This window comes from Cydia amplana, chromosome 14, assembly GCF_948474715.1.
Source record: "Cydia amplana chromosome 14, ilCydAmpl1.1, whole genome shotgun sequence".
NCBI classification, from domain to species: Eukaryota; Metazoa; Arthropoda; class Insecta; order Lepidoptera; family Tortricidae; genus Cydia; species Cydia amplana.
In genome coordinates, this window is record NC_086082.1 from 6,071,345 (window position 1) to 6,085,566 (window position 14,222).

Below are 14,222 nucleotides of genomic sequence, written 5' to 3' on the forward strand. Positions count from 1 at the left end.
CCAAGTGCGGGTAGTTCGTAAAATGTCGATGTCAACTTTTCTGAGACCACGGGGACAATTCCGTTTTCGAAACGTCGGAGGTATAATTGAAAACTAAATTATACAATTAATAAACAATAATGAGTCAACCTTGAAAATTTTAATCAGTGTTTCTCTGGTCGTACTTTCGCGGCATGATTTCCAAAAGAAAAGAAAATATTTATGATAGCTCTATGAATCATTTTGTAAGTAGATTGATTACAAGGTGTACTTGATCCATGTGGGGGTGACATGATCCCGGAATCATATCTCCCCTGGAGAAAAAGACTAAGTCTCCCCAAACATAGCAAGATTATAAAACGTGCCGTACTCGAAACTTGTGTTCGCGTATTTCAATGTAATCCAAGTTAATCATCACTTCAATAAACAACAAATAAAATAAGCACACTCACTAACATCATTTCCATCCCATGCTATAAAATAAATCCACGTAAAGCTTACCGAAAATGTAATATAATACGCAGAAAATCTTTTACCGTCCGCCATTTTTAAACCACTGACTTCTTCGATACAGCGCCATGACAGAACGTGAAGTTAGGAACGAATGAATGAGTGTTACTAGCGTAAAAAAATGTATTTCGTTTGGTTTAATAAAAAATGAAGTTTACCAAGTGTCCCCTAGGGATCGACCCTCCCCACCCTCACCTACTGTGCAGTATGCGGATATAAAAACCACACCAAGGACAAGTGCCGTTATATTAATTACTCGTGTAAAAAGTGCAATACTAAAGGACATCTAAGTAGGATGTGTAAAACGAGTGATAAAAAGTTTAATTTCATTGCTGAGGAAACCGATGACATACATGAAGGTATCGTAGATGTTTATTTATATAGTATCAGATGTGATAACGGTAAACCTATGCAGCAGGTGGTGTCGATGGCTAACGAGAGCGTATTGTGCGAAGTAGACAGCGGAAGCGCTGTCTCAGTGCTACCTGTTAGTGTTTATGACGCGTTATTTAAAGGAAAATATGCCTTAAAGAGATCCAATGTACGATTAAACTGTTATAATGGTAGCAAAATATTTCCTTTAGGCCGAGTTTTATTACCGATTACTTTTGAAAATGAAACGGAGGAAATTGACATGTTTATTATCGAGGATACAGCGGATCAGCCAATTTTGTTAGGAAGAGATTTCATTAGTAAGTTCGATTTACATCTGTGCAGTAAGAATTGTAATCATTTGAATAGCGAGGATGACGTCATCAGGTCGTTAAAGGATAAATATTCGAAAGTTTTTTCTAATGAGTTGGGCAGGTTCAATAAATATAAAATAAATTTAAAACTAAAAGAGGATGCGCAATTTAAATTTTTTAAACCTCGAACCGTGCCCCTGGCTTTAAAACCTAAAGTCGAGGAGGAATTGAACAGATTGGTTGAGATAGGTATTTTGGAAAAGGTTAGTCATTCCGATATGGCTACACCCATTGTCCCTGTTTTACGGCCCGACGGCAATATACGAATTTGCGGTGACTATTCCGTGACCTTGAATAAAGCATTGTTTATCGATAACTATCCACTGCCGCGTATCGAAGACCTATTTTCTAGGTTACACGGGGGGAAAGAATTCTCGAAATTGGATTTATCTAGGGCATATAATCAGTGTGAGCTGGATGAGTCATCAAAGAAATTGACGTGTATAAATACACACAAAGGGCTTTATTGTTATACACGCCTCGTTTTTGGCTTATCCTCCGCGCCGTGTATTTTTCAGCAAATTATCGAAAAATTACTTTCGGGAATCGACGGAATATGCATTTTTCTCGACGATGTACTTATAACTGGACCGACCCGAAAAATACACGTCGAGAGGCTCGAGCAAGTCCTCAGTCGACTTAATGACGCCGGTTTGTGTTTAAAACAGGATAAATGCGAGTTATTTAGGAGTTCTGTGGAATACTTAGGGTTTGTAATAGATAAACATGGATTACATAAATCCAAAAATAAAGTTCAAGCCATTCTTAATGCAAAAAGTCCGAAAAATGTATCTGAACTTCAATCTTTTCTAGGCTTGCTAAATTACTATCGGGCATTCGTACCTAATGCTTCGGGTATTTTAAACCCGTTGTATGCGTTGCTTAAAAAAGATTGTAAATGGTATTGGGGTGTGGAGCAAGAGGAGTCATTTGTGAGAATAAAGGAGGAGTTAGCGAGTGAGCGAATCTTAGCGCACTACAACCCGGATTACGTCACGATTTTGACCACGGATGCCGGACCGGCGGCTTTAGGGGCTATTTTGGCCCAAAACAGCCGGACGGCTCCGAGCGCGTCGTCGCTTATGCCTCCCGTTCGCTCACGCCCAGTGCAAAAAAACTATGCTCAGATACAAAAAGAAGCGGCATCGCTAATTTTCGGAATAAAGAAATTCCATTATTATTTGTACGGCAGATCGGTACCTTTTGTTTTAAGAACGGACCACAAACCCTTAGTATCAATTTTCGGATCCAAAAAAGGTGTTCCCGAATTAGCAGCAAATCGGTTGCAGCGTTATGCTATATTTCTGTCGGCTTATAACTATGAGATCGAATACGTAAAAAGCGAACACAACGTTGCCGATTTCTTGTCTAGGGCCACGCTGGATGAAACGCAAGGGTGTCCCGAAGGAGATATAATTGATCGGGCAACATACATAAATTTTATATCTGATTCATTGAAACCAATTACGGCGAAAGATATTTGTTTAGCAACAAAAAAAGACGCGGTATTGTTGCGCGTTAAGTCTTATATAGAAAAAGGGTGGCCACGAAAATTGAAGGATAATGACTTAAAAATGTTTTTTAACTGTCGTACAGAGTTGACCTTGGAAGAAGGCTGTATTTTGCGTGGCCATAAAGTAGTCATACCTTCCATTTTCCGGGAGCAACTTTTGAATGAGTTGCATGATTCTCATCTCGGTGTGGTAAAAACTAAATCGGAAGCTAGAAAACGAATGTGGTGGCCAAATATAGACCAACACATTGAACAAAAAATTGGGTCATGTAGCGTGTGCATTACACTAAGAAACGCCCCGGCGCGATCTCCGCTAGTTTCGTGGCCGTACCCGGCGGCGCGCTGGGAGCGCGTGCACCTGGACATGTGCGCGGTGCAGAGTCGGCAGTTTCTTATCGCCGTAGATGCGCATTCCAAGTGGGTCGAGTGTTATGTAATGACACAGACGGACACCGCTAGTGTAATTATGAAGTTAGCAGACATGTTTAGTAGATTTGGACTTGTTCGCACTCTGGTTACAGATAATGCCTCAAATTTTTGTTCTACGTTGTTTACAGAGTTTTGTGCGTTAAATGAAATTAAACATGTAACTATTGCACCTTATCACCCGAATTCGAACGGCCAGGCCGAAAATAGTGTTAAATTCGTTAAAAAAGGCATAAAGGCAATATTAGCGCAAAATCCTTCTCAGTCAAGTTTCAATATTAAATTAAGTAAATTATTGTTTGACTATAGAAACTCGGTTCATTGTACTACTGGATTCTCACCGGCTGAGCTGTTACTAGGCCGATCGTTACGCTCTCGACACGACTTGCTGCGGTCACCGCGCGGTGGTGCCGACGCCGACGCCGGTACTCAGGCCGGCACCGGCGCCGACGCCGACACCCAGGCTCCGCGCCTTCCGCTGTCATTGGCTTCCTCGGCTAATCAAAATGTTATCTCCAAACAGATCTCACAATGTAAACAATACGGCGGGCAGAGAAAATGTAATTTTAAACGAGGTGATAATGTTTTAGTAAAATCATTTTTTAAGAATGGTACAAAGCATACATGGAAAAGAGGTACTATTGAAAATAAAGTGGGATCCAGAATGTTTATCGTAAAAATAACGGACTTGAATATAAAAGTAAAGAAACACGTCGATCAATTGTTACATTACAAAGGCTGTGACGACACCGACGAGTCTGATTGCGAAGGCGGCGTGCCGACATTACAACACGATGACGACTCCCAAGACGACAACGTCGAGGAGGTGCAAACCGATGTACCTCTGCCTGAAGAGCAAGAAGCTGTCGAGCTGGCGGAGGGCGGCGTGCCGAATTCCCACGACACGTCACCGGACACGTCTTTCGAGAGTGTCGCTTCATCTGTCAGCTCTCCGCAGAGAGACAGACAACCATTAGAAGAGGACACAGATATAATAATGTCGTCAGATAGTCCGTTGGAGGTTATGGAGGCGGACGACCACGGTGTTGAGCCTGACGCTCCAACTGAAGGTCATGGCCTTGACGACCTTGACACTAGGCGGCAACGGCCGATAAGAAGTACTAGGAACAAGGACGTTAATTATAAAATTTAATGGGCCTCTAAATTATATAAAACCTATTGTAAAAGGTACTAAGTAGGTAGGTAATTAGTATTGTATTCTCTAGAGTCTAGTGATTAAGTATGTACTTACTTACTAAAACTGTTTTAACTTTTTTTTTTTGTGTCGATTTCTTTTTTTTGTGTAATTTACCTATCACTCGAATCCTGCCAACCGAAATTGTACCATGTCTTTCAACTGGGTTGAAAATGGCATAGGATTGAAAACTTAGGCTAGTGCGTTAATTGTTGGGGGAGGGTGTAGAAGGCGATATGGCCTTATTATTGGTTAGCTTTTTGGCAATAATTTATTATTGTTTTTTATTTTATTTTAAAATCTAAATAAGTACACTGTTTGGATAAATATTGGTGGAGGGATTGTAGTATTTTGGTAAATGTAGGTAGCTCGTAAAAATATGTCAAATGTCGTTTTGCCGTGAAATACATGTCCGTTACGTTGCTATCCGAGTGTTTTAATCCAAATTAAATCCCAAACACAATAATATGATAATGCCCAATAGATGACACCCTGCTGTCACGTCTATTGAAAACGACTTAAGTTTCAAGATGGCATGTATTGGGACCGCGTCGAGTGTACCAGTACGTTTACCTTATAACAATAGTTAACCGGCGTGATATTTACGAAATAATACAATCAGTACCTACCCAACATTCAAAGTCTAAAATGGATTAATAGAGAATAGATGTTTTATTTAATTATTCTCTTTTATGTAACATAGGTATAGGTACTAAAACTGTGAATTGTTATTTTGTTTATTACTTTATTTAGATTTTTGTCCAACAGGCCCACGCCACATAGACATTTGTAATAAATTATTACCAATATTGGACCCGCGCTCCCTAGACAATGTTGTTCAATGCCATGTCCTCATTTGCCCTCGCGCATTTGACGCGGGTCATCATGCGCTGAGAATAATCGTCCTTTATAAGGGCCTCCGGGATCCAGGAGGATATACCTACGAGTAGTCATGTATCTGCTTATATTATGTAATCAGTCATTCCTAATAAAATGAGCTGACTGTAAAAAATAAGTACTGGAGTAGAAAACTTCATCTACACTAATCTAACCGTTTAAAACAAAAGGTTGTGATTATGTGATTATGCAACTGTCGCGTCTACTCGATTGAGCTAATTTTGCAAAGATATTGCATCGTATCATTTCTAAATACCTAGAGGGTAGATATTCTTCATTTTAAAAACTGAATAAACATACCGAAATCGGGACTAAGTTTATGTATATGCATAACGCATACGATCTCTACAAACCTATCCCCGGGCAGCTCAAATGGGGACACAGCTCCTGTATTAGTCACGCAGTCGGCAAATTGATAATTCCCGCGACAGGGGTGAAGCTAAATATTAAAATCAAAATTTATGAGGTGCGACGTGAGCGGCGACCGTGGCGAACCGATTTGTATGGAAATTTATATGGAAATCTGTATGAAGTCTCACTCAAACACCACTAGGACACCGGAGGTGCCATTTGATGGCATAATTTGGGACAAGGAACGTAAAACGGACGATTTATGTTTGTTTGTCATATTGTACGCATGGTTTTATGGGATTGTGTTAATGTGTGTATATGTGGGGTGTGTTGCGTCTTTGTTAGGTGGTGTGGGGTTGAGATTAATGTTATTGAAGTATTTGTGAATTGTATTATAAACATTTGAATTCTTTTTACATGCTGGGGTGCCGTAAGAAACAATAAAATACCTATATACTTACTTACCTAAAAAAAAAAACAAAGGGTGTCCGGCAGAAGTGAAAACTCAATGACATTGTAACAATTTTTCGATCAGGTCACGTGTCCGTCTGACGAATTTTCAATCTGTCGAATCTGTCGGTCACGTGACCTGTCGCGAGTTTAAAATTTTTTCCCCACCTCAAAAAGTGCACAGCGTCGCTGTCGCTAAAGAAGTTTTCACTTCAAAAACTTTCACGTCTCGTTTAGGTACGTGCTGGTGTTTTTAAATACACACTTACTATAAGATACGCGTATTTCCTTCTTAACAAACTAACGATAAAGTAAATGTGTTGTTTCTCTAAATAGTGTATCAATGGCGGACGATTTATTTCTCACACCCTACCCGCTGGTTGGTATGATTTAGTATAAGTATGAGATACTGTGTAGAAAAATATAATAAAGTACAATATAATATTTAAAACCTTCGCGTTTTGAACACATAAGACGGGTCTAACGCGGGGTGCGCGGGTAGTTGCACAAATCTCTGTTTTGACATTTTGCTGGGACATCAGTTGGCCGCGACCATGACCAGTGAAACCTGTGTCGAAACGTCGGTATATAAAGGTATATAAAGGTAATTGAATAAATTTCGCGTTAGACCCGTCTATAAATGTGAGTTAATAAAGTACAGGTTGGTCTAGGGACACGAAATCAGTGTTCTAAAAGTTTATTTAACGAAAATAATACAAACTTAATACTTAAGTACCTTATAAAATAAAATAACTAAAACTAAACCTAATAAAAAAAAATAAAAAACAATCCCTAAAACCTACCTTCTAAACTAAACCTAGGCTCCTCGGCAAGGTGCCCATTTACTGGTTATTTTGTTAATTTTGCTAGCGAACCATCTAGCGTCAGAATGTTTTGTTAGGACCATGATTTTACACAAGATTGCTAAGATCAAACGGTATGTAAATTCGAATAATACCCACTATCCATTTCACTATCAATGTTCAAAGTAACTTTGCGACTTATGTGACAGAACAAATAATCTGACCCATATTTAACCATTGGTAGACTTTATATCGGTTCAATAAGGTTCCAAATAGTCAAATAACAGTGTGTACGATGGTATAGACGATACAGTATACGTGTACACGTACGGGTAAAGGTGAAAAGCGTGTACCAGCGTGGATTTGGAGCGGGATTTTGAAGCGAGTGACTGCGGAAACGAAAATAAAATAAAAGCGGCCGCCGCAATCTAACCCAGCAACTATCAGTGTTAATTTCTCGTCCCTATATCGGAGATTTATTTGGCTGGCGGGACTTTAAAAGCTCAGTGAAGTTCAATAGCCAGAGGCGAAGCTGGTTTGCGCTTGAAATTTCTTGCAAATGCTAAATTTAGTCCATTTTTGTGGCTGTTTGTAACAGATACTCGTATTCGCGGTACACGGCGCCATCTACGAAGATATATACATATGTCTCATTTACGTTATAATAGCTCAAATAACAAAAATAACAATAAGGCGTTGCATAATTGAAATTCTATTAGATTGTTATGCAAACGCATTTAAAAGTCATGCGATCGTAGAGTAGTTTTGGTCTACAACGAGAACTTCAAGCTACGCTACGATTTAGTGCTACGTCGTAGCTTTTCGTAGCTACCGACTACGTTTCACTCAAAAAACACCAGATGGAATCTATGTCGTTGACATATGAGCTGAAATCGTAAAATATGAGACCATTTACATAAAATAAACCATTATCTAACGGAAGCGCACTCGGAACCTATCTTTCGGCAAATCTGTCCTCACAGGTACTCGGATCGCAGATGCGAAAGATAAAACCGTATCATTTGCTTAAAAAGCCCCATAAAATTAAAGAACACAACAATAACACGCTGGGACAGACAAAAACGTTTACAATGCTCTGTTTTTTCCCGTCCGCATTATGGGATGATCCGTCATTGTGCCGCCGGCTCACAGATGGCGCTGATAAGTGGGCGCATCGTTTTATTAATATCCGAACCACAAAATCAGAAAGCCCTAAGAGACAGTGAGCTCAATAGCCGCTTGTGACTTTGTTTTGTTAAGATGAGATGTAATAAAACCAGTTTACGGTGAGCTAGTGAAACTAATACTTGTAGGGTTGTTGTGATAGGGCAGGTGAGGGTAAAGAGGTCAGGATAGAGTGGTGTGATGCTGGAGATAATCGGACGTTTGATCTGAGGGTTCATTGAGCGGTGTGCAGTGGCTCGAGATATGTAATACCTTCCCACGAGGACTGGGAGCTGCGCACGCGTGCGCTGTGGGAAATGATCTGGTGATACCTTGATTGCGTATACTAGGGGTCGGCAAACTTATTTGAAAAAGAGCCAAACTGCCGTATTCGAACTTCAAGATATTCACAAGAGACGACACATACTAGATCCATTCTAGATACGTTATAGTTTAGATTTCAACTAGTTCTCTTTTGCAGCGCAATTCGGGCAACCAATGTCACTTTTACGATAGATCGTGTTAGATATCTATTAGATGTGAATTAGATCTCTAAGTAATATCTTGTGGAAATCGTTCAAAAGTATCTTCAGAATCGCGGAAATGTCAAATTTGACAGGTTAGATCTTAAACATATCGTTATCGTATCTTGGCGATGTCTAATAGATATCTTTTACATAATCCGAATCGGGCCCACAGAATCAAAAGCATCATTTCCAGGGATTTCATTTAGTGACCATCATTTTTCATTACATTTATTTTATATGTGTGACACATACCTATTTTATTAGATATTTTTATCTAAATACTTAAAAAAATGCTTCTTTGACAGGTATCATCCTTACGGATTGTACAGTCGTCATCAGATATATCGGAGCGGCCGAGGTGCTCAAAATATCTAAACACCCACTCTAACGCCTTGACAATAGAGGCGTGTTCAGATATTAATTGTGAACACCTTATCCGTTCCGATATATCTGATAGCGACTGTACGATATATCGCTTGAAAGTGCAATGCTCGTAACATAGTGCATAGAAAAGTAACCCTTCTTGCACAGACAGACATTGCTAAGCAGTGAAGATTTTATTTCACAGCTGACCGAACATTTGAAAATAAATGAAATAAAATCCATTCGACGCAGATTCCAAAATCAACTGCTACCGAAAACACCCCCAATCACACATACATACAAAACACATACGTACGCCATGTTAAGAGCGCTCCTCGAACATTTATTAAAAGTTACAGGGGCAGGGAAGCCGCATGAGCCCTAATTAAGCCTCTTTTTACAAAAACGCGAGGGCGAGACCCCCGGACTCTTAATGAGACCAAAAGGTATAATTACAATTGCTTCACGACCTTTAGTGAGTAATAAATCTCAGACAAACTAGTACATGTACGTATGTACTCTTTGATTACACATAGTTGTCACCTAAAGTACCAAGAATTTCGTGCAAATTTCCGCTTACACAAATATAATTATGCGCGTACGATAGAGATAGAAAATAGCTGGTCATGGACGAAATTCTTCGTGTTTAGCATCCTTACTTTAGAAGCTTATAATAGTACTGTAATAGTTTGCACATACCTGGGCGTTTTTTTTTTGTTGTCCCAAACACTTTTTTTTCAAATTTGGTATTTTTTGTGTTATTTCTACTCAGAATCACGAGCTCTTTCTGTCCTAATAGGAGAAAAAAAGTGTCCCAAAATTTCCATACATTTTTCGATCTTTCCATTATGCGACCGCCATACAAAGTCTATGAAAAATGGTGACAAATGGAAAAAAAAAAACCTTAGGACACTTTTTTTCTCCTATTAGGATAGAAAGAGCTCGTGATTCTGAGTAGAAATAACATAAAAAATCCCAAATTTGAAAAAAAAAAGTGTTTGGGACAACAAAAAAAAGCGGCCAAGTGCGAGTCGGACTCGCCCATGAAGGGTTCCGTATTTAGGCGATTTATGACGTATAAAAAAAAAACTACTTACTAGATCTCGTTCAAACCAATTTTCGGTGGAAGTTTACATGGTAATGTACATAATATATTTTTTTTAGTTTTATCATTCTCTTATTTTAGAAGTTACAGGGGGGGGGGGGACACACATTTTACCACTTTGGAAGTGTCTCTCGCGCAAACTATTCAGTTTAGAAAAAAATGATATTAGAAACCTCAATATCATTTTTGAAGACCTATCCATAGATACCCCACACGTATGGGTTTGATGAAAAAAAAATTTTTGAGTTTCAGTTCGAAGTAGTGTTGAGTCGCTCACTCGCGAGGCACCTCTTTTGTACCGCTCATTATGTTAAACTGTCGCAGTACTTCACACCGCAAAAATGTCTTACTTCACTCCTCCATTCATTTTATTTTACTCATTTACTCGCGCGCATCACATACACCTCTTGCCACACAAATCATTCACACACTTCAAATTTCAAAAAACTCTCATCCTTTCAAATTCACTCGCGGGCCTAATAGCTTACACGCCCCTTACAACCAACTCTCGCGCGAGGCGCGAGCCGCTAGGTGCTCGCCGGCTCACTGACACTCAAATTAAGAAACGAGTAACCGTCCACACTGTCAACTGCCGAACTACAAACCTTATTGCAATGGCAAAAGGTCCACCGAGAAATGCGTTGAGTTTGTACCATTCACCTCGTCACTGTGACATTGACATGAACACTTCAAATTCTTCTAGCCGGTTTAAACTCGCGCGAGCCACGAGACGAGCCGCGAGCCGCGCCACGAGACGAGAGTGTAAGCGGTGGGCTCGCGGCTCGTCTCGTGGCTCGCGCGAGAGTTTAAACTGGCTATTAAAAATCATTTCAAAATGAAACAATGAATTAGAAATACCAAAAGAGGGAGTGAGACAGACACTTCAATATCACCGCTTCACTACCGAAAATACGTTAAAAATTAAACACGAAAGACAACAAGCGTAAGTGCTAATAAGTGCTGCACGCTTTCATACATCTTACGCCTTTTTGATCCTAACTCACTTGTCAAAATGGCCGAATGGCGCGGGAAATCTAAGTCATCAGAACGAAGTTCGACATGTTGCTTCTCTGTCGCACTTGTAAATTCGTACGTAAGTGTGACAGGGCGGCAAGACGTCGAACGTGGTTCGCCTCTGACTGAGCATGCATGTGACGTGAGCATTTACGAAGCATGCTTAGAAACAGTAAAGGATTACTGAACAAAATAAAGTCCGTCAACCAAATCTTGTCAGTAGTAAAAGGCGGCAAATTTGAAAAATCGCGGGTTAGCAACACTGTGTTCGAATAATTCCAAAATGCGTGTCATCTGTGTTTTATCTGTGGAATGTGGATCGTGAACGACAGCCGTCACCTTATTTGTTTTCATTTGGTTTTCATTCTGAATCGTTTCTGTTTCAAGAGATATTTCTGCTGTCACCATTAAATACCAATACATTAAATAAGAATAAGCAAAGCTAAGGGGCCTACAATGTATAATCATGCTCGTTGATGGTAAACATTACTAAAAATTGAGGTTATGACAAGTACATACTGGAAGAACTCTTTCGAACTTTTAAGATTATGTTCAGTTTTTTTGTTTTAGGGTTAAAAGGCATAAATAAAATTAAAACGTATGCCTAAATCTATCCAACAAGACCATAAATTGTGTCCTGGAAACCGTCCATAGGCCCACATGTCTAATATTTTCAGCAATCAGTTGTGACTATTTACAAAGATGCAATAGAATACTACAGAGTATTATGCTTGGTTGAAGTGACCCGGTAACATTGGTAACTTCATTATATTTTTTCAATTAATGACCTGAATTATAGTGTAAGCTAAAGTGACCCTTATCTTATTTACCTTTAAATTAAATAAACACCCAAATATCAGTTGTTTTATTTTTAATATGTAATCCTATTGTACAATATATACCAATCAAAAAAATTACACAGGTATGTCATATTCATCCAGAAGAGTACACTAATTTACATTAACAATTGGCATATTATATTGTAAATAACAAATATATGCACTATCTAATTATCTGCATTTTGATATGATTTTATTTTAGTAAACATAGAAGACATAGATAGGGAACAAAGAGAATATAAGCACTATTATAGGGAGTTGTTTTTGATATCTTCAAATTTGTTCATCATTTTGATTAACATTGTTTTAACATCGCTTTTAAATTGTCCGTCCATGTTTCAAAATTTTTCAATAAACCGCGAGTGACAATTTGAATTGACGTACGCAGGGCGCGCTCAGCGGAAAAAAAAAATCTTTTGGTTCGATGTACATTGCCGCTATTCTTAGCGCAATACTGCTCTTTGAGTGTTGCCCTACTTTAGTTTGCTTTACATTGCTACTGACAAGATTTGGTTGACGGACTATATTATTTAAATTTTTGCAATATAATACGGTGAATACGGTCGGTAGTTTACACAAAATGTGACAATTTACGTTAGTGTAGTAATTAAATAGTAAGTATAATTTACTAAGTGTAATAAACATGTATTTTACGTAATGATTTGAATTTGTATTACTTTTTGTTACCGTTCTTCGTAAACAACGTTGAAATAAGTGGTATCCAGACAAGACAATTTTTCGCCAATCTGATGAAATTCTCCGATCGAATCAGCAGGTGCGGACACATAAATGTCAATTTTCATAGACTGTTTCATAAGGGCCCTCCACACTCGTGCGCGAATCGCGGTGCGAAGCCGCGAACGCGAGTGTGGCGTCGATTTCGCAGATTGTTCACGCCTTCGCGCATTGTTCCCCATTTTTTGTCAATTTTTCGGCCCGCGTCAAAGGAGGCGCGAAGCGCGAACTAGCAAGACTCCACATTACTCACTATTTTGGCTCATCAGTTGCAAGATTAATATTAATTATATTATATAAAGCGTCTATAATTTACGGTTTTACAACAAAACAAAATGGAAAAATAGCCACAGCAAGTATGATGCCGTAGATAAATGACAGTTAAACTCGATCAGCTGATGCTTTTCCGCCATCTTGGCGCGAACCAAACTGCGAATTCACCGTGAAGTGTGCGAGTGTGGAGTCATAATTCAACGTCGCAATATGTTCGCTCTGCGAAGTCGCGCCGCGATTCACACGCATAGTCTGGAGGGGGCTTAGGGAATGCAAATTTCCTGTTAGAGTCTGTTCGGAAAGAGAAGAGTCGTGGAATGTATTGAGCCCCATACATTCAACGACTCTTCTCTTTCCGCACAGACTCTATTCTATTTCTTCACTTGACATTCTTGACAATCTCAACAATCACCATGAAGTAAGACTGAATTCGCAAGAAATAGTGCGAAATGAAACGCAATTTATAGGCAGCTGACACTGACAGTAGTGACAGTGACGGAACAAGTTTGCAACAAAATCTTCGTTTAGTTTATGAGTCCAATATGTTGTCTTATAGTGATAATGCTAATATATATATATATACCGAAATATCTAAACAGGGACATTGTTTACACGATTAAATATACCTGTAGCTCGTGGCTCTACCTTACCTTGGTGTCTTTTGCATACGAAAATGTAGTGAAAAATATTGCGCGAATGTGCTTTTATTTACTATCACATTACTGTTAAATGATCTGAAGTGGTAAGTTAGTTATTTTTATCTATAATGATATCTAATTAGAAGAAAATATGGAATTTGTTCTCCTTACTTTGCTAAAAAACAGTCGTGCCGTTTTAAGGCTACTATTCTTATTGAAATATATTATTATTAAACTGTAAATAATATCAAGTAGCAAGGATTGAAATTGAATTGAACAATCCATAAAACAGCTAAATTAGAACAAGTTTCATAAAAGCATCAAAGTTTCTATGTAGGATGTAGGTCACTAGGTCCTTGGTTTGATTCTTAGTTCTTAAATTGATCTGTCTTTCTTTTTCTTCACCTCGAGAATTGCATTCAAATTAAATATTTATGTGTAAAGGATAATAGGAGTATAATTATATTATATGGTTTGGCCCAGGACTGTCTCATACCAAATAGAGAGAATCATATATATCATACTGTCAATAACTCTATCTTTTCTAGTACTAGCATCCAAAAGAATGGGATGAGTATAACTTTCCTGGTTCTTACTGACTGACAAGTTGTGTTTGACGACTAAAAATTCAGTTTAACTAGTTTTTGTTGCCGATAACTCCGATAAGCTCTGAACTTATCGGAGAAAATAGCCG

The 14,222-nt window shown here is 38.7% G+C and overlaps 1 protein-coding gene across 1 annotated transcript; it reads left to right on the plus strand.

Moving 5' to 3' along the window:
- The first annotated feature begins 697 nt into the window (after positions 1–697).
- On the plus strand, positions 698–4,341 carry LOC134653809 (uncharacterized). The gene is made up of 2 exons (XM_063509174.1): positions 698–848; positions 3,698–4,341. The coding sequence occupies exons 1-2, from the start codon at positions 834–836 to the stop codon at positions 4,325–4,327; spliced, it is 645 nt and encodes a 214-aa protein (XP_063365244.1). The 5' UTR covers positions 698–833; the 3' UTR covers positions 4,328–4,341.
- Positions 4,342–14,222: the final 9,881 nt, after the last annotated feature.